The sequence below is a fragment of the Marmota flaviventris genome, chromosome 2 (assembly GCF_047511675.1).
Source record: "Marmota flaviventris isolate mMarFla1 chromosome 2, mMarFla1.hap1, whole genome shotgun sequence".
NCBI classification, from domain to species: Eukaryota; Metazoa; Chordata; class Mammalia; order Rodentia; family Sciuridae; genus Marmota; species Marmota flaviventris.
The window spans coordinates 16,493,399-16,515,485 of NC_092499.1; the positions used below are offsets into that span (position 1 = coordinate 16,493,399).

The 22,087-nt window shown below is 41.3% G+C and overlaps 1 protein-coding gene across 1 annotated transcript in view; it reads left to right on the forward strand.

Moving 5' to 3' along the window:
- The window catches only part of Kcnk10 (potassium two pore domain channel subfamily K member 10), a 79,183-nt gene that overhangs the window by 17,491 nt on the left and 39,605 nt on the right, over window positions 1-22,087 (forward strand). The window contains exons 4-5 of the mRNA XM_071607393.1: window positions 8,294-8,411; window positions 19,438-19,598. Of these exons, the coding sequence (XP_071463494.1) occupies window positions 8,294-8,411; window positions 19,438-19,598 (279 nt within the window). The remainder of the gene's footprint in view (window positions 1-8,293; window positions 8,412-19,437; window positions 19,599-22,087) is intronic.

A 22,087-nucleotide genomic window follows, 5' to 3' on the forward strand; every position in this document is an offset into this window, starting at 1 on the left:
GAGGCTTGCTTTCTGGATTGCTTACCGGCTGTCCCCTGGAGGGACGTGCCTTTGTGTCTTTCCATAAGGTGTGGAGGCTGAGTCAATATATTCTATTTAAAACCAAAGTACATGAGTTATCTTTCAGTCTGCAATTAAGGGTAGCTTATCAGTCTATATGGAGAACCTTTATTTTCCCTTCCTTCTTGATGGAAATGGGGAGAGATGAAAAGCTTGTTTGTGCAGATTAACTGACTTAATGAGTGAGGATTTTACTTTTTGTTTTTAAGTGGGAACAAAATTCTGATTTTTTCTCTATTGTCCTAGAAGGTGACATAATCAATGAACTTTAGAGAAATGTTTAAGAGCTGGACAGAGGGCTATTTGTGAGAGACAGGAGAAGACTGGGATTAAAACAGAGGACACTAACCAAATTCAGCTCTGTCACTAACTACTAGACCCATGGGTACATTTCTTCTGTTTTCTGTTGTCTCATTTATAAAATAAAATAGTAATGAGATCTATTATTCCAGCCTTTTTTAAAATTTTATTTTTAGTTGTAGTTGGACACAATACCATTATTTTGTTTATTTATTTTTATGTGGTACTGAGGATTGAACCCAGGGTCTTGCACATGCTGGTGAGTGCTCTATCACTGAACCACAACCCCAGCCCCTATTCCAGCCTTTTTTATGAGGAATGAGTAAGATAAGAAGATTCTAGCTCATTGTAGGTGCAGGCTCCTATGGTTATTTTTATGGGTATTTTACAATGTTTTTTTCAAAGTCTCTGGAATTGTCTCCACTTCCTTGTCCGTCCCCTTATCAAACTGTGCTTTCAGAGATAGGCTGGTAGTGGGTGCTGACTCATTCTCTAAGGGGGAGAGACACAGGACATGAAATATTATTATTATTATTATTATTGTGGGGCTGGGCATTGAACCCAGGGTCTTGTGCATGTGTGGCAAGCACTCTACAACTGAGCTATATCCCCAGCCCTGAAATATTAATCTGAGATTAATATTGAGCACTTGAGAATTATAAGGAATCTTAAGTAAACAGCTACAAGAAAACCAAGATAGAAGGAGTATCTCTTTTTTATGACATTACTAGTAATCTGAAAACTTTTAGGCCCTCTCCAAAGCAGCAGCAGTAGAAGGAATAATAATCTTTCATTTAGTTCACATTGCAATGAATCAACATTCCTATACCTGCTTTTGGAGTCTATTAAATTATTTTTTTATTATTATTAACAGAAATTGGATAGATTCATGTGCAATAGGAATAATTTCAAATGCAGAGATAGCAGCACATAGACATCAAACACTCTTTTCAGGACCAGGGTGATTTTTCAGCATCACTTGGGAAATTTGTTATTCAGTCTGTAGAGGTTAAGATGAAAGGGCGGTGATTGTTAGTCTGGTCGTTATTGATCGTATCAGAGCAGATGCATACACTCTTGCTTTCTTAGTGGACTTGATGCTTTCCTTGTTGTTTATTTTATCCTGCCATATGGTCAAAGAGAAATAATTAATTCTACATGATAAGGCACAGTTTGGAAGCTCCCCTAAATGTGGCTTGATCCCCATGACAGGGTTTAGATAGATTAGTCATTAATATACATTCAAGGTAGAACACCCCCTACCCAACGGATGAGTTTGGGGTCTCAAGGAAAGCCAGCCAGCCTAAGACCATGTGCTTCAGATGTGCAGGCTAGCTCCTCTTGGGTTCCGTTTATTCTCCAGATTGTCTGCTCATCTGTCCCTTCTGCAGGTGGCCTTCACTTTAGCTTTGTAACTAGATTGTAAAGTTCTGATGAAAGCCTCCTACCTGGCTCCCTTGGGGGACCTGAGGAAAGGCTAATATTTGCATATAACTGAATACTCAGGGCAGCAGGGAAATAAACACCATTCTAATATTCATCATGGCATTAATGTTTTCTCTCTCCTTGCCTTTATGTGAGCATCTCTTTGTTGAAGACTCTGAGGTGGGGTTAGGATGGTGACTTGACTATGGCAGGTCCACTTAGGTCAGCACGGACCTGTCTGCCCTATTATTCATTTTACTTTGGTGGAGGGTCAGGAAGTGTGGCCTCCCCTTGTCCTCTCACACACCATTGAGTATACGCAGGAGTGGAGAGCTGGGTCAAGAGTGTCTGAAATGGGGAAAGAGAAGAACTCAGGGTTGAGAGGAGCTGCCTTTCCAGAGTTGAGCATGGTGATCTTCCAGCTGACCGTTCTAATAGCACTGCTTGCTAGCTCTGCCAGGACCAGGTGTGTGCTATGGACCAGGTACTATTCTAAGTCTCACGTGTCCCACGAGTACAGTAACAATACCCACCAACATGTTCACCATGAGGTATGAGTTCACCTGTGCACTAGTAGGTGCCCTCAAAAAATTCCTATCATTATTATTACCGTATAAGAATGGCAAGTCACCATGCCCAAGGTCTTACTTGAAATTTGAAAATATTCTGACGACAACCTCATGAGGAAGGTTTTAGTTCCTCATTTTATAGATGAGGAAACTGAGGCTCAGAGAAACTGTGTAACTTCCACAGGCTGAACATTTGTCACTTTATCCAAGAACTTTCTCTGTTGCAAGAGTAATACCTGAGGCATTATGCTCTCTGTCCCTCTGAACTGGAGCCAAGACGTCTTTGTACAGCACACAGAAGCGCTGACTGGGGTGGTTCCCGACTTCCTCTCTCTCCCACTGATGTTGGAAATATTCCCATGCAGCTCCTCACTAGGAATGCAAGGCTCCCCCTCCCCCAGCTCCCGCAGAGTCACTTCTGTGTCAGTGAAATCTTTTTATGTGAAGTATTTGGGAAGCAGCAGAAGGAAAAAGCAATCATGGCAAACAAAGTAATATTGTGCCTCCACTTTCTCCTGAGGCTTTTCTGCCACAGATGAGAGAGGAATGGAGAGAGGTTGCCACCTGTTGTTGGGCTTCTGAATCATTAAGGGTATTTTTGAGTTATAGTGTATGCGGTCCACCATGCCTTTATCAAAGAATCCGTGGCTTTCTTTCTGTGCCTTAAGAGCTGAAAATGTGCTTCTTTAAATACACTTATAGAGCCACTTTCCACACTCACACCCTTGCCCCACCTCAGTCCTGACTCAATATGTCATTCATAAATCCCTTTGCTGACCAGGCCCTGCAGGGGTGAAGAATGCTGGGAATACAGAGCCACCCCTGTATGTCAGACGAGGTCCTTTCTTTTTGTGCCGGTGGTGTAAGTTATTAGCAAAATGCATCCTGGGTTACACTTGAGATGTGATAGTGACCTACCTTTCAGTTTGCAAGTGGCCTGGTTTGGACAGCAAATCCAGCGGTTCCCCTGGCCCTGGATGCCCATGCATGTGGCACGGGGGTCCCTTGTATTCCTCAGCTAATCTGAGAAAAACTGAGTGATTGTCGCTTCACTTTTGTTTGTCTTTCTTTCTGGTGCCCCATAAGGACACCGAGAAATGGATGATCTCACTGAGTACACAGATCATAGGAGAAAAGCCCCAGACAGTTAGTGGTCCCATGTGGGCCATCGTTTATCCCAGGGCAGTGTGAACACTCATGATGGTGTCTTGTGCTGTCTAGAGCAGTGATTTATGCAGCCAGCATTGCCTTGTGGGAGGAACCTGGGAGGGGTCCGGCGAGGAGGAGAGTCACTTCCCCCTCCTCTCTCCCTTCCCATCAGCCTCAGACCTGGCTGACTCTGTGAGAGGTTGCAATATCTCCTTCATACTTTCAAGGTGGTCTTAATGCAGGGTATTGGGGAGGAGGGAGGAAGCAGAGAGGAGAGAGATACAGATTCTTTTCGATCTTGCCCTTCTCCAAGTCAGTTAAAAAAAAAAAGTCACACACACACACATTTGGGGGGTTACTTTTGCATTTGTCTGATATTTACTGAAAGGTACAAAGTTTACTTCTCACACCCCTGGGAAGATATTTACTTATATTTATTACTTTAATTTGTTCATTCATTTGTTATTACCTTAAACATTCTATTCACTCCTCAATGCTAGGCCACTGGGTGGTGCTGGAAATTTCAACTAGAAAAGAAATTCAAGAAGGAATAGCATTAAAATGTAAAGTAATGCTTTCTTCCCTATAGCCAGCTATCTACCCAGCCATCCCTCTATTCATCTATCTATCTTAGTGCTCATGAGACCTCTCTGAACTTGACAGTGGTTGAACTTGTTGGTGAACAGCTGATGCTCATTGGACCTGAGATCGTGATCTGAATTGATGTTGATGTTGGTTGAAACTCTACCCTATAACCTCCCTTGAGCTCACCATACACAACTCGGTTGAGTCATTTCATTATACGGATGCTCAGATGTTCCTAATGAGCTGGCTTATTTTCACTTTGCAGCCCAAACAGAGATTAAAGCATTAAAGCAAAATGCATTTAGTTTTAAAATGTTTTAGTTGAGCTCAAATATTCAGATCATTGGAAAATACTTTATAAAATTCATAGAAGTTAGAACTATGAACTCTTTTAGAATTATACTTATGAAGTTAGAAATGATTCCCCTACTATACAGGTATATATATTTAAATGCTAGAATTTTTAATGTTTTTATTATAAAGAAATGATCATTGTTTGAGGAGATAGTGTTTACCCTAATTTGAACATTGCACAATTTATTACATCTATCAAAATCTCACATAGTACCTCACATAAATATGCATAACTTTTATATATTTGTTAAAATTAAAAAAAACAATGCTCCTAATTCAAATGATATCCAGTTATACCAATTCATTTTAATCTTAGATAGAACTAGACTTCTGGAGTTGGGGTTTATCCAAAGCCTTATTACAAGTTTGGGAAGTTTTAGGAGAGCTTATTTTTGTCTTCCTTGCTTCTAGTTAGATATTTTTCTCCCAGTGAATTACTTCGGATCTTCAGTGATTCCCCCGTGCCCATAGCAACCCTTATATATACTTCCAAAAAGCTGCTTCCTCTAGACATTTGGGTGTGTTGCCCACTTTACTGAAGATTTGGGCGGGGAGAGAGGAATTTATATCGCAGATATGAAGCAAGTTCAAATTGGTTACTAGACACAGCTGTTCTTCCCAATTTTCCAAATTGCTGCTCCTGAACTTGAACCTCCCTCTTGTCAATTGATACCCATTTCTTTTCTTCCTCCTTTTTCAGGCTTTTCTTTCTATTTTCTTTGCCCCCTCTCTTTCAGAGTATGAAATCAGCCTTTCCCCATTTTACTGTATTTATTTTTTTTTAAAAAATCTTGTTTTTAATGCAGAGCATTAAAGTTCTAACACCCAGTTCCAACAGCCCAGTGAAGTCTGGGATCTCCACTTGCAGCTTCAAGAGGGTAGTCTGATCAGAAATGATGCTTTGAAAATCCTTTTGACCTAAACTCTCAGACAATGGCCACCTTCCTCCTCCTTCTCCAGTTGGAGGTGAGGATGGAAGTGGGAGAAGTAGAGTGTGTTCTGGGTACCATATGTAGAAGAAAGGGCAAAACTCCCTGCTTTGAGCTAATGGGATTTGAATCATGGCTGCTTTACTTCCTGGCTGTGTGACCTAGGACAAATTAGTTAACTTTTCTGTGCCTGTTTCTTCTCTCTAAAGTGAGAATTATACTACTGTCTTTCAAGTTTTGGAAAAGAATGAAATGGAATGATGTCTCTAATGCACCTGGCTAAATGCAGGCACTTAAAAATGTTAGTTTCCTTTTCCTTTTAAGGGAGAAACACTTTCCTTGAGGGTTACCTATGCAAACATTAAATATTTATAAATTGCATAATTCAAGAAAAACAAAACTCGGAAAGACATCTTTAGATTTTTGATGAAAAATAATCATCTCATTTGCCTTTTGTGCAAGTCTGTATTTTTAATGTGCTGGACTGGGTCTGCTTTTGGGTGTTGATGTGTGATTCTCAGCACTGTGACACTTATAGCCTTATGGGTGATGGAAATATTGGGTTTCGATGTGTGATTTGAGACAACCGGAGTGACTGATGAGGCCTGTAACTGTCCCTGAGGTATTGTTTTGAAGTGGGCCCATTGGGAGCTGTATGGATAATGAGGAGATAAACACCAGGCTGAGGCTTTGTGGCTTGGTCTGATGGCCCTCACACAGCACAGTGAAGAATGGATATCTTACCAGTGGAAAGGACTCACCATATGCTTCTCCTCAAAAGTTGAGTAGAATATAGGTCTGAATGAGTAAGTGGTCCTGATTGATATTCTTGTCAATTAAGCTGATTTAAACTATCGGCAGTTTGTATACTTCTTTTGGATTTTAAATTCCGGGATGCCAGGGCTTGTGTTAGAAACAGTGGTGGCTACATTATTCATAATATTTCATGTTCTTAGGGGCAAGAAAGAATAATCCAAAGGCTTACACAAGAGATTTCCCCCCCACCCGTCATCCAGTTGATTGACTGATTGCCAAATCTAGCCTGTCACTTGTTTTTGTACCTGTAGCTTGCTTTGTTAAAGAATGATTTTTGAATATTTAAAGGGTGATGAAAAAAGAAAAATATATGACAGAGATTATATATAGCTTTCCAAAGCTAAAATATATGCCCTCTGGCCCTTTATAGAAAAGGTTGCTTTTCCCTGGTCTGGAGAGTGTGAAATGGCTCATTCAATATCATTATTGAAGGCGAAATGTAATGATATGGATTTTTCAGTTGTAATCTGGTTTGTGACAGCCACCGTGTGCCTGTTTAAACAAAGCTTAGTGGATATTGCTGATAACCACATTTCAATATTTGTATCTTGCCCTCTCTGCGTAGGGTTATCCCAGCTTTGCCCTGGGCTCTGAGTCTCTATTGTTGTTCTAGAAAGTAGCTTATATGTCTGCCACCTCCTCTCTACCTGCCACCCTCTCACACAGCTAACCCATGCAGACAGCATGGACTTGAACTACAAATGACAGCACTTCCTTCCTCCCTGCTGGCCTGAAGGGGTGTGGCAGGGCCAGCTCCAGAAGTGCTGGATTGGAGTTTTTCATCTTGTTCTGCTCCTGCCGTATCTGGGGGAGGGCTTCTAGGTGTATATGTCATTGGTGTAGAAACGTCAGCCCAGGGAAGGGGGCAGTTGTGAGCCTGTAATCTCTCTCAGCAGTGGGGCCTGCATTAGACTCTGAAAAAATGGGCAGAGTTTGCATAAGTGAAGGAACAGAGGAACAAGGGAGCATGTCATGAGGTGTCCTGACTGGAGTGGAGACTTAATATGGTGAGAGATGAGAATGGGCCATCATTAGGGCCAATTTAGTGGCATTGTTAAGACATGGAATTCCAAATCCAGTAGCTAACATTGGACTTTATTTTAGAAAAGAATGAAGTGTGTGTGCGTGTGTGTGTGTGTGTGTGTGTGTGTGAGAGAGAGAGAGGGGAAGGGGGAGTGTACATACCATAGCCATGCTCCGCATGTTTCAGTCAACCATGGGCCACATAGATGATGGTGGTCCCATTGGCTTACAAAACCCAGTGACACTGTAACAATTTCAGCTTATGTAAGTACACTCTATGATGTTCATGCAATGACAAAATCACCTAACAATGTATTTCTCAGAACTGTCCCTGTCATTAAACAGTGCAACTGTCTTTGTTAAACCTTAACAAACAGACATTGGGCTAAGTATATTGTTTACATGGGCCATCTATCTCACTTAATCCTCTCAACAATTTTTGGAGGAAGATCTCCTCCCTAGTTTAACAGATTTAGAGTGGTTGAATTCACTTGCTCAAGGTTGCAAAGTTAATAATAGGCCGAACCAATATGACCTGACCCGAGAGCCTAATACTTAACTCCTGTGCTATTGAAACTAATTCAGTATGAAACATTCTAACAAGACAGGAAAAGGGGAGGGAGGGAGGGGAGAGAGAGATAGAGATAGAGTTTGAGAGAGAGAGAGAGAGAGAGAGAGAGAGAGAGAGAGAGAGAGAGAGAGAAGAGAGAAGAGGAGAGAGAGAGAGAAGCAATTGAAATCCTGCCTTTCAAAAATGACCAGAGTGAACATTCTAGAGCATTCTATGTGTATGCATGACAATATGTAGATGTTTTGCATAACTCAGCCTGTTATGTGCCTGCACATTTAATATAAATGGCACCATGCTCTATATCCTAGTTTCCCCCTCCATTTAAAACTCATTTTCTAATTTCACAAACGGATGTGTGATATTTTGCTTTACGACGGTACCCTCATTCACTTAACCAGTATCGCTAGATCACTGCGGATTCTTAAGCAGGGGAGCAATTTATTGGAAGATTAAAAACAAAACAAAACAAAACATTTTCAACTGAGTCTCATGCTTTTCCCCTTCCTTTGCAGCACGCCCTTGATGCTGACAATGCGGGAGTCAGTCCCATAGGAAACTCCTCCAACAGCAACAGTCACTGGGACCTGGGAAGTGCCTTTTTCTTTGCTGGAACTGTCATCACCACCATAGGTATCCGTTCATTTGCTACTGTCCTTCTCTCTGTGGGCTGTCCCTAGTGATGGCTGGTCAGCATTCTGTCCTGAGTACAGGTACAGGGTACAAGTAGTTCAAGGTTGAAAAGAGGCTCATGACACTACCAAATGAAGAGTCACTGTGGTGGCTTTCAATAAAAAGCAAAGTGGAATAAGAATCTCCTTTCAGAATGAAAGGCTAGAGAGCTTTCAGTTTGAAAGCACCCAAGGAAAAGGCTAGTGTGGAAAATATGAGTTAGTTGAACTCAGTCTGCTCTGTTGAGCTCAAATTTCCTTTTGATGATCGTACTTCTTACTAAAGTTCTATATGGTAGAACCAAAATGCTCTACAGAGTTTGTTTTGAAAAACAACACTCCCTGTTCCTGTCCCATTTTTTCACCTTCCAAGAGACAACTACTTTCATGTCTTTTTGATGATTTCAGTGTTCATCTCCTTGAATTTAAATACCGCATTTGTATTGAGACCTCTGGAATTTGGGGCTTAGCAGTTATTTCTGGACTTCCCATCGTGGAAGAGGAGGAGGAGGTGTTAGTTCACTTTCTTCCTCTCTACATGGCTGCAGAAGGGCTCTCTTCCTGATACAGTTTGATTAGAGTTGAACCTTTGCCTTGGGTTGACTAGGTAAATGCTCTTTGCAACTAGTCATGTGGTGAACTATGATCCCTCCTCCTCCTCTTCTTCATCCTTCTTTTTATTTTCAGTACTGGGAATTGAACTCAGGGATACACTACTGCTGAGCTGTATCCCCCACCTTTTTCATTTTTAAATTTGAGTTGCCAAGACTGGCCTTGAACTTGTGATCCTCTTTTATCTCAGTCTCTGGAGTTGCTGGGATTACAGGTGTGCACCACCACACCTGGCTATGATTACTTCTTTCCTGCACCAATTTTTGTCTTATTTTATTTGTGTGTGTGAGTGAGTGTATGTGTTTTGACAACTTGAGGAGTTTTGTACTTTTGTCTTAGGAGCTAGCTTTATATCAGTATACAATAACCACAGTGTTCGATTCATTAGCTAGGATAGGTCAGATCCCTGTTATAGGAGATGGCACCTTTTCCTCCACTCCTTCCCCATGACATGATGTTAGTCAACGCCACCTATTAAATGTTTCCTATCCAATGATTAGATATGCTTATGCTTCTATTATGTGATTTGCTGGCTTTAAGGGATAACTCTCGGCTCTCAGCTCTTCCATATAATGCAGTCAAGGGAACTTACTCAGCATCTCAAGTCCCTTTCCCACCTGAACCAACTGCCATGTCATTCAACATACAACAGTTTACACTCTGTTCTGTTACCCTGATGCTCCCATTGGCTTTAGATGTAGTTTTATATTTTCACTACTACCCTTTCTGTTCCTGTGTGTGTGTGTATGTGTGCGTGTGTGTGTGTGTGTGTGTGTGTGTGTGTGTTTATAATGCCTACTCTGCCATGTGCACCTACTAATTTTATTTTTCTTTCTGGGAGCATCAGGGGTTATATTTCCCTTCCTAATTTGTTCCTGGGTTTCTTAGGTCACATTCAATCTTCTCTTGTCATCTCACACTCCTTCCCTGATTTCTTGTTAAACAATATCAGTGTTCCTCTCTAGCCCAGCGGTCCTCGCTCTGTTCAGCATCACTTGCTTGGCTGGCAGTCATTCTAAGTAGTTGCCTCATGAATGGCTCAGGATGCAGTATTCCCTGGGATCTTGCAGTGCTTAGGGTGGCAGGCTTCACAGACAGCTTTGGGGGAGACGACTGGCTGACTCACCTTTTCATTTACACTGGTCTTGTGGGTGTCCCTGTGCTGTCTTTTGATGTCAGTGTTGCCGTGGAGTAACCTGAGGCTGGCCTGCCCTATTTTTCTCCTTTCATCTTCTTATTTTTCTTTTGAATTTTGAGATGGGTTCTCGCTGAGTCGGCGAGGCTGGCTTTGAGCTTTTGATCCTCCTGCCTCAGCCTCCTGAGTCACTGGGATTACAGGCATGTGCCACCGTGCCCAGCTTGCCCTTTTATTTTGATCTTGATATTTTAGTTGAGCTTCTTAAAAGATTATTTCCTTATATAACACTACTGGGTTTTGTCCCTTTTATTTCAAGAAAGTCTTCCTGATGGTCACTTTTAAACAATTTCTCTGCTGTGTGCTTTTGGTTTTATTCTTCAGGGACTCCAACCACACGTCTTTCATGTCTGACTTCTGTGTCTATCATTTTTCTTCTACTTTGTTTGTAACTCTGAAGATGTGGTTTTGTTTTTTTTACTACTATCCTTTCTGTGTGTGTGTGTGTGTGTGTGTGTGTTTTCATAATGCCTACTCTGCCATATGCTCTGGGAGCATCAGGGGTTATATTTCCCTTCCTAATTTGTTCCTGAATTCAATCTTCACTTGTCCTCTCACACTCCCTCCCTGATTTCTTACACTCTGCTAATAGTTTCTCTGTGAAGGCTACCATTTTTGTCTAGTTTGGGCAACATTTTTCTGGTGTCGTTAATCCCTTGGGAGTTTTGTTACTCTTTTCACATTTTCCCTTATAAATCCTTTATATTCATGCTGGCCCAGCTTCTTCTTAAAACACTTAACTCCCCCAAACTGGTCAATCCTGGACCAGCCATTTGTCACATGTTTTGGAGGCTGGGTGAGGAGGTCGGGTGAGGCGGGGCCTCCAGATAGCACTTTCCAAGCTTTCTTCCTTTCCACTGCTCATTTCTGAGACAGAGTGCCTCTCACAAGTGTGGCCCCTCCATGTTTTTCTCTGTAGAGACCCACTGCTTCTGTTTTCTGAACCAGATCAGTTTCAGGGTGGTTTCTGCTCTCCCTCTTCACCCTTTCTTCCACACTTGGAGCAACCAGCGACATCTCTTTTAAAGTTCAAGTTGTGAGCCTCACCTTCGTACGTGGGCGCTCTCTGAGGTTGGCCTGGGATGGGCCCTTTCATGGATCTTTGTGCTTCTTCTATTTTTTTTTGCCTGTTTGGCTTCCGTCCATTCTCAGCTTCTTTGGGTGGTTCTGTGACCTCTGGATTCTATTCCTCTTGCAGTTCTATAGAAAACAAGTTCGAGGCATTTCTGCCCCATACCACCGTGAAGGAGCTCTCATTCAGAAGACAGGGAGAGGCCCAGCTCCCACTGGTCCCTGTCGGTGATGGCCCACCCTCCAGGACCCCTCTGTCCTCCAGGTGGGAGGACTCCTTTATTAAAACCTGTGATACTTTCTGGGAGGAACTTCCCATCCTGTTTCTTCTGGAGCTCAGCTATGCCTTCCAGAAAGTTCTTTCCTTTGATGCCCACCTTTGTGTGTCCACTTCTTATTGGTGCACAAGTTTTTGGCTTTGTTTTTAAATCTGGCCTCTAGGACCTAGCTGCTTCCACCTTGGTGAAATTGAGTGAGTTACGTGCAATAAGAACGTTCCGGGTGAAAGACAACTGTCATTCCTACTTAGAAAGTCTTTGTGTCAGGGTTCTTCAGAGAGTTAGAAGCAATAGGGTGTGTGTGTGTGTGTGTGTGTGTGTGTGTGTGTGTATAATATACATGTAGGTATGGATTTATGGATTTTCTAGGGAAATAGGCTCACATTAATTGAACCAGAGAAACCAGTGGTGTAAGTCTCAGTCCAAGGCTCCAAGGCTGAAGGCCTGAGAAACGAGGGGGCTGTTGGTGTAAATCCAGGAATCCCAAAGCTGGAGAACCTATAGTTCTGATGTCCAAGGGCAGGAGAGGAAGGGTGTGGTCCAGCTCTGGAAGACAGAGTGGAAATCCTTTTTTTCTCTGTCTTTTCTGTTTTATGCACCCCCCACCCCCCGCCGCAGCTGACGGAATATTACCTACCCACTTTGTGGACAGAGCTTCCCAGTCAGTCCACCAATGCCAATCTCCTCACAGGCACACCTAGACATTGTGCTTTACCAGTTCCTTAGTCCAGTCAAGTTGACAATTAAAATTAGCTGTCGCTGTCTCTTAATCTAAATATATGGCATACTAGATTTACATTTGCAAATCTGCAAATACATTAACATCAACAATTACAAGTGTTCTCCGTGTTCTTTACATCCATGGATGTGTGGACTAGTGGGACTTTCTGACGCCCCAGTCCAAGTTAGGTCATGTTAGTACATGACTGCTCAGCACCCAAGAAAGGAATTACATGGCCTGACACCACTCGACGTATGGGCATAAAGTGTGATAGATCTCAGCAACACCTGAGGACATCACTGTAGTTGATGGAGAAGACCAATGTCAGGTTGGGTTGTGTTTGACAGTCTGGTTATTAAGATGGGGCAATGTGTCTTGCATTTTGGAAGATTTGTTGTAAAATAATCAATATTGAGAAAGTCTGGGCCATTTTTAGAGGTACATTTTGAAAAATGTTATCCAGTACTCAGATATTGGACCCATGAGACAATAGTATATGTTGAAGAAGACAGAAGAAGAAAACTCTTAATTTTCTTGTTTTATGACATGGCAAAATTCGTGGTCTCTTTGATGCATTGAAAAACATTATAGCTACATGAAATGACCTTCATTCATGGTATTTATTGGGTCAACTTGTTAGGAACTGGGAACCTGGTTTATCCAACTATGTTTGCTGACTTCCTCTCTTTCTTATTGGAGGTAAATTTAGACAGAAGCCTAAGTAACAGCCATTCATTTTCTTACCTTGATAGATCGTTCTGCTGGAATTTTCTAATACTAAACAAATAGTAATAAAAGGGCCGTGGTAAATGGGGTCCTGCTCACTTCCTTCGAGTTCTGGATGGAGTTGCTCATGAAATATTGATAAATAGATGTTGAATCTCTTACTTCCTAAGGTCAATGTGTTTTCTTTCATCTTCTTTTCTCTTATTTATTTTTTTTTGCTGAAGACAGTTCTCATTGGATTTTCCACTTACCTGTGCCCCCACCCGGCAAAATGTCCTAACTAATTCGCACTTATGGATCAGAGCTCATTAGAGGCCCAGGAAGTATCTTCTGACCTCATGACAAGTGCCTGATTCTGCTGGCCACTGTAGCTGGCATTCTTCCACCATCTTTGGGTCATAAGCTCTTGATTTAAAGTCTTAGGCAAAGCCATCCTAGCTGGTGAGCCTCTAGGTTCATGTACCCATATCCTGGCTACCTGGGAGGCTGTTCCCACTATGTGGGAGGAAGGACATTGTGTCACACAAATTATGTGCAGGTTGGGAATCTTTTCCAAATTCAGAGGGCTCTGTACACAAACAGGAAGCTATTACAAAACAAACATGCTAACAAAAATAAAACCCTACTCAAGTATACTTTAGCATCATGTACAGAGTTAGCACTGGAGATTGAATCTTTGTTCTATTCATTAGGAAAAAAAGCCTATTTTTTCCTTACTCTCTCTTTATCTTAAAAAATAAAGTATTACAAATTGAACACCACTTAACTGGCTAGTTTTACTCCCAGAGTAGAGGGTCTTAAGAAAGTCGTATAGTTAGAGAATTCCAAAGAGAACCTTAGTACAACATAAATAAGAATAATGAGGTACAGAAATAATTGTTTTTCCAATTACTGAGTGGTAAATTCACTCATTGCATGTGATAGTAAGGGTTATAAGAAAACTCAGGGCCCAGTAATTTTTCCAGTTCTTCATAAGGAATTTACACTACTTAGGGAGCTAGGAAAATGGAGCAGCTGGAGTAAAGAGCTGTATTCTCATTAATTGTGAAATGCACAAATATCAACCTGCTTGCCTGAGTTCATATAATTTGTGACATAATAATGTCTGTATTTCCTCATACTATTAGTGATGTTGGAACATTAGAGTTCTTTGAAAAGTGTGTCTTTGATGGTGTCCTTTGGATCCACTATCCACTGTAATGACTTCTTGTAGGAGGCCTAAGCTCTTCTACTCTTGTAATACTCTTAACACCACAATGAAGATCTTTGGGCAGGAAGTATGGTTTTCATCTCTGGTTGCTTCCTTGGAAAGATTCCTATGGGATTGTCCTGTCAAAGGGCATGGACCATTTAAGGCCTCACCAAATTGCTTTCAAGAAAGTCTCTCATGAGCAGCATGAGGTTAGATACTTTCCATATGCAAGGAAAAAAATGCTCATTATTTACAATGGAGAGAGAGAGAGAGAGAGAGAGAAGAGAGATATCTCAGGAATAATAAGGTCTTTTCTGAAAAGCAGTACTACTACTCAATTTCAGAGGTTTCTTTTATCTGAGGATATCAAATACTTCTTTTTTAAAAAGATTTTCTCATGCTGAGATAATTGGAAAAACTTATACTTGTATAGTTGACCCTCCATATCCATGGGTTCAACCAACTGTGGAACGAATATATTCAAAAGAAAAAAAACCTCGCATCTGTATTGAATGTGTACAGAAGGTTTTTCCTAAACAATATAGAATAACAATTATTTGCATAGTATTTGCATTGCATTAGGTGTTACAAGTAATTTAGAGGTAATTTAAATTACATGGAAGGGGCTGGGTGCTTGTAGCTCAGTGGCAGAGCACTTGCCTAGCATGTATAAGGCACTGGGTTTGATCCTCAGCACCACATAAAAATAATTAAACAAAACAAAGGTATTATGTCCATTTACAACTAAAGCAATTTTAAAAAACAAAGTATGTGGAAGGATGTACATAGGTTTATGTGCAAATACTAAGCCATTTTATAGAAAGGACTTGCGTACCTGTGGATTTTGCTATCTGCAGAGGGTCCTGGACTCAATCCCCTATGAAAATTCAGAGACAACTGTAAAGCAAAGAGAATATATTTTCACATTTCTGCAACCAGTAGCCACACCAGAAGGAAGACCAGATTCTGCTCAGTCTTTGCCGAGGGTACCCTGCACTCTTTTTCTTTGCTCCATAACTAATTCTGATGCAAGAAAGTCCCATCTGTCTTTGATTGTTGACTCTGCTACTGGATTCCTAGCAAATAGCTTTTCTAAACTTGAGCAACGATGCTTATTCTTTGTGAAGATGCTTTTCCATAAACCATAATTTGTAGAAGGGCAGCAAATTATTTCATTCTTACCAACAGCTATGAAATGCAATTAGATTTTAGTCTTTGAGGCACTTTCAGATTGGGTCAGCTGGCTCTACCTGCATCAAACAGAGCCCTTGGTCAGGTCCCAGGAGATAGACAGTGATGGTGTCACTTGCAGCCTCAGTTAAGGATTATACCTTAAAAAAAAAAAAAATCGAGGCAGCAGCTTGTACTTATCCAGCATTTAGATTGGCTGTTTAACTCAGGGCCAATGGAAATAGCAGTCACTGAGCCTAATATTTACTAAATGCTTACTAGGTATTGGGCTCTATGCTGCACATACATGATCTTATTTAATCCTGAAATAATAACACGAGGTAGGTTCTGTACTTTTATCTTTGGGAAGACTAAGGCCCAGAGATGTTAAGTAACTTGCCTATTATCTCATAGTTAGTAAGCAATGGAACCCAGGGTCATTCACCAGGACCAACTACTTAATTTGTGGGGCCCAGTGCAGAATGAAAATACATTCCCTTGTTAAAAAGAACATCTCCTGGCGACAGGAGAGCATTAAACCAAGCATGCAGGCCTTCTCAGAGTGAGGCCTGGTGTGATTGCAGTTTGTACATCCATCAGGCAGACTGCCTGCACACTCTTAACCAAACAGCGGGGACTGAACACTACATAGCTTGGTAAAGATTTAACTTTGATGTGTAAATAGCAAATGGAAGCTTCTATGTGTGTTGTGTGTCTTGGTCATGAATCCTCTTCAAACACCAGCTCTCTTCACAAAAGACATGGGACTGTCTTCTAGCTCATGGTGACAGAGCTGAGGCACCCCTGGTCCTGCTCATTGGTAACAGCTTCTTTGGGTGTGTCCCTACTGGACTGTGTCTTTTGCTGAAAATCACCATAAGGCATTTGATGGAGGAACTTCGTGGAGTGCTTTACTTAAACCCAGTTCTAGTGTTCTGGGCTTGTTCTACGAACAATTGCATGTCCAGCAGCTGTCACCCCACTTATTTCTCAGCCTTGATTGCCTCTAGTTGTCCAAGACACACCCACACCTCAGATCCAGTCATGGGCCCACCTGAATCATTGAGTCAGCCCAGCTCAAGGTACAGACATTTTGTCCCTTGTCCTGGTGCTATGGGAGAACAGCGGGGTTGCCAGAAGGAAAATAGGAACCAACCATCTGTTTTTCCCTGGGGCTGCTTAATTTTTCTGTAGTCGTATTGCTTAGGAGTGATCCCTTTCCACATAAAACCACAGGGCCAGATGATAACTGCGAACCCTTACTGAGTGCTTGCTTTCTACTATGCTTTGCTTGTATTTAATCTTCAGGTGTAACTCATGCTTCACATGTAACTCATTTAATCTTTAAAGGCTTACAGATAGGTGATTTAATAGTTCCATCTTTCAGAGGAAGGCAGTGAGGCAGGGAGATTGAATAACTTGCCCAGATCTAGGGCCAGTAAATGGAAAAGTCAGAGCAGGAACCCACGCCATCTCTAGTTCTAGAGCCACAATGTAATGTTCAAACCTTACTTCAGAATTTCACCAAGCATTCTGGAAGGATGGGCAGGGCAGCTCAGCAGGCCTGGTACAGCTAGAGCCCCAAATCCAGGAATGGGGACTTGTCATTGCCTCTGAGAAAAGCTCCAAAGTGCAAATTCTAGAATTTTCCCAGAGTGACAGTGTGGAGGGTCGAACAGTCCCTCCATATAGATCACCAGAGGCATGGAACACAGATACACACAGGCCTGTGCCTGAGATGTAGCACTGCTCAAGAATGGAGATCACATTCTGTCCCCTATGGAGCAAGTCTCTAAAGAAAGAGGCTGTAAAATATATTTAAAGACTTATAATTACGAGTGCATGTGTCTAAGAATTTCCTTTAATTTTGTTATAGTGTTTTAGCCTGAAAACTCTAGCAATTGTAATAATAATAATAATGATATATATCTATTTTTTGCATTGGCATAGTACTTTACAGTTTGCTGATTTTTCCCTGCATTTAAAAAAAAAAATCTCTCCACCACTAGGAGAGGTTGAGTGGGTCTAAGGACAACCTGATAGCATACGGTCAAATAAGTCTCCATCTCCTCACTTCTATCTGAGGCTCCTTGGGCGACACTGATGTGCCCTGAGCACAGTCCTTTACCCAGGAGGTAGATAAGGGGTCATCTCTGAATGCTGGAGGAAGCACATAGTTCTTGTGCCTCATATGCCAATGCATTTGCAGCAGGTTCAAAGCTTCAATTTGCCTGCATCTGCAATATGTTTCTTTCTGTAACACTCAGACTAAAAGGAAATCTATTTTCCCTAAGATTGGACAATTGTGAGACGGTCAAGCTAGAGTCTTTAATATCTCCACAAGTTTGTAGAATGTTTCCAAGGGTCATCATGAACCCAGTACAAAGTGACATGGTAGAAGCCCAATATTTTTTCCTTTCCAACAGGGCTCGATTAATGTAATTCAGAGTATTCTAGAGGAGAATGCTTGGCAAAATTATTTTTCCTAAATTCCTGAAAACACTTGAGAAAAGTTACCAAACCTTTTTTTTTTTTTTTTGCCTGTTTAAATCAAAACGGTGGTGAAAAAAAAGAAATATAAGATTAGAAAGTCTTGCTTGAACACTCATTTAAGAAATAGAAATTTAAATAATTTGTGATAAGAGGTTTGAGTGATTCTGGACAGAAAATTGAGAAGGAAAATAGCCGAGTGACTCATCTGCAAAGGGCAAAGTCATCAGCAAGCCCTCTGGGTCTGCAGGAGAATGACTGATAGACAGTCCTTAGCATCATTCTGTGCTATGCTTCGCTTCATTCCCAGTGTGTTCATGACTGTGGACCCAATAACTGACACATGGCTTAGATTCAGAAACAGGCCCCACAGGAGCTACCCAAATTTGGAAGAGTGGTGCAGGGACCAGACTCATCAGCATAAGATTGTGATGCTGGGGCCTGGGGTTGTGGCTCCCTGGTAGAGTGCTCGTCGCCTAGTATGCACAAGGCACTGGGTTCGATCCTCAGCACCACATAAATGTAAAGCAAAGATGTTGTATCCACCTAAAAACTTAAGAATAAATATTTTTTAAAAAATTGTGATGCTAACTGGCATGAAAATAAACAACAAATAATTGAGGCTCTTGTCCTATGTAAATTGTGCTAACCCTATAAGCTTTTCTCTCCCAGTAATACTTTTTTTTTAAAGCCCCATTCATATAGAATGGGCCCAGTATACAGTTTAGCTACTTATATAAATGCAAAACTCTTAAGCATGCAGAAATTGGAGTTTTCAAAGCATTTTTTAAAATTCACATTCATAGAAGGATTCGCTTGTATTCAGACCTCCACTTCACCAGCAAACATTTATCAAGTACTGCTTGCCCTTGGTGCAAGAAGTGGTGGGTGGAGAGGCAGAACTCAGAGATGGTGTGGAGTTCCCAGTAAAGAGAAAAAAAGAGCCAGGCACTGCTAGACTTCCCCGTCAATGGGGAAAGAGGCACAAAATCTTTGTTTCTGTTTACTGTTGCCCGGCTTCCCAGGGTAGGACTGTAGAAATCATAGGTCCTATCTGAGTTTGAAATAGACTAGATTTCCTCTCCAATGGTCAGCACCCCTTACTCTACAAAAGCAGATGTTGAAGACAGCCACAGTCCGTCCAGGTGAAGAGGATGCCCACCAGATAGTACTGTACAGAAGAAGCCCTGTCTAATCTAAACAGGCAATGGTGAAACCTTTCCAGATGTTCAGTTTACCCAAACCAATCGTGTCCATGATGTTTGGTGTTTCTGAAGAGCAACATTCACTATCAGAAATGCAATTCTGGGTGGACACAAATAATTTCTTAAGATTTATGAAAACTTAAAACTATTTAAACTTGGAACAATGTTTCGTATATGGCCTTCAAAATGGAATTCTATTCCCTAAGACTCATGAAGTGGGGGAGATGAACAAATCTTTTAAAAAAAAGTCTGTGGATTCTTTGGTCAATAGTCTACTTTCTCTTCCATTTCACCTGTCTTCCTCTCTCTTTCTGATATTTCTCACCAGGGTATGGGAATATTGCTCCAAGCACTGAAGGAGGCAAAATCTTTTGTATTTTATATGCCATCTTTGGGATTCCACTCTTTGGTTTCTTATTGGCTGGAATTGGAGACCAACTTGGAACCATCTTTGGGAAAAGCATTGCAAGAGTGGAGAAGGTCTTTCGAGTGAGTACTGCATCTATTTAACTTTAACGTCTGCCATCTGGTTGTCTTCACTCCAGTAGGATTCAGAAGGCCTTATCAGGGGCACCATTCATTTTTAATGAAATAGTGTGTAACGTTAAGATTGGGTTTTCCATTTTAACCAATGGCAATCATAGGTACTGTGCCTAAATGCCCTGTTGTTTGAATAGCTTCCTACAATAGAGAGGTATTTCAGGGATGAAGAGACAAGAGGGTTAAGTATGAATTTGCCAACCCAGCTTTCGTGAAGAGGTGAGGCATACTCAGTGTCTTAGTCTGTTTATGCTGCTATAACAAAATTCCTGAGACAGGGTGGATTGTAGAGAAGGAAATTTATTTCTCATAGTTCGGAGGCTTGGAATCTGAGATCAAGGTGCTGGCAGGATTGGTTGTCTGGTGAGGGGCCTGTTCTCACCTTTCAAGCTGGTGGCTTCTAGTGGCATCCTCTGGAAGAGAAGATTGTTGAGTCCTCATACAGCAGGGGGGATGGAAGGTGAGAAGGATGTAATACTGCATGAGACCTCTTGTATAAGGGCCTTATTCTGATTCATGAGGTGGAGCCCTCAGAAGCGAATCACCTTTTAAAGGCCTCACCTCTTAGTACTAGCATATGGACCATTAAGTTTCAATACCTGAATCTTGGAGGGGACTCATTCAAACCATAGCATTTAGCTCTCCTTAAAGATGGAAGATGGTTTCCTTAGTGTTTTTTCCATGAAGCAGAGAATTGTAAATCCATCCACTTTGCCACTTGAGCTCCTCCACTCCTTTGTATTCCTAGAGTGTCTCTAGGCGGATCCTGGTTTCTTTGAGACCAGCCTTCTCTGAACCTTCTGTGCCTCTCTCCTCGGGGCTCCTCCCTGTTCTGCCTACCACTGCTGAGTGTTCCCTCAGTAATGACACACAGAGCATACTTCATGCTAAGGGGTACAGGATGCTATTGCCTTAGTGAGTTTTTTTTTTCTTCCCCTCTTGGAAATATTTACCTTTACACGACGGACAGAAATCTCAAGCTATGGAATTTGTTTACTAAAGGTGATGTGCCTAGCACCAGTGACAGGCATGTGGGGTGCTTGTTATTGGACTGAGGTTCCCAACACCTTTAGTTGTCACCTGTTCATATGCTTTCCTGAGACTCTTGTTTAACATAGGCTTAAGGTCATTTTTGCTATCTTATTCAGTGTTGGCCTAATTCAAATATTCTAGATCTTCATCAGGAAGTTCTTTCTTATGATGACTTATTATTATTATTTGTTAATTGGCAGTACTGTGCATTGAACCCAGGGGCACTGTATTACTGAGCTACATCCCAGCTTTTTTAAATTTTAAATTTGAGATGGGGTTCTTGCTAAATTGCTGAGGCTGACCTTGAACTTGTGATCCTCCTGCCTCAGCCTCCCAAGTCACTGGGATTAAAGGTGTGAGCCACTGGCAGATGACTTAATTTTTTAAAAATAACATTTTTGGGGGGTTTTATTTTGATTTTTAAATTGATTCTGTTTAGTTATATATGACAGCAGAATCCATTTTGATATAATTATACAAGAATGGAATATATCTGATTCTAGTTAGAGTCGCATTCTTATGGATGTACATGGAAAACTATATCAGATTCATTCCATTGTCTTTCCTTTGCTTGTCTCCCTTTCTTCCCTTCATTCCCCATTGTCTAATCTACTGTACTTCTACTCTTCCCCTCAATGCCCCTGACTTTATGGTGAGTTAGCTTCCACCTTTTGGAGAAAACTTTGGTTTTTTGGGACTGACTTACTTCACTTAGCAGGATAGTCTCCAGATCCATCCATTTATTGGCAAATGTTATTCTTCTTAGTGGCTGAGTAATATTCCATTGTGTATATATATATATATACCACATTTTCTTTATCCATTCATCTGTTGAAGGGCACCTAGGTTGGTTCTATAGCTTAGCTATTGTGAATTGAGCTGCTATGAATATTGATGTGGCTGCATTGCTGTAGTATGCTGATTTAAAGTCCTTTGGATATATACTGAGGAGTGGGATAACTGGGTCAAATAGTGGTTCCATTCCTATTTTTCTGAGGAATTTCCATACTGCTTTCCAGAGCAATTTACCAATTTGCAGTCCCACTAGCAACCTTTCCCCCACATCTTGCCAACATTTATTGTTACTTGTATTCTTGATAATTGCCACTCTGACTGGAGTAAGATGGAATCTCATTGTAGTTTTAGTTTGCATTTCTCTACTTGCTACAGATGTTGAACATTTTATCATATGTTTGTTGACCATTTTAGAATCTGGCAATGATGGGTGAAGACAGTAGATGGTGAGCCCTAAAGCTGTGCTCCCCTTACCCCCACATGATAAGAACTCTCAAGTTTTGACCTTACGCCTGTCTCTGAAATCATGGTTTATACTTTTCTTTAGCAGAAGGCAGGAAAGCTTCTGGCCAGCAGTTTGAGAGCGTGTTGTGTTTTGACTGAGGCACTGT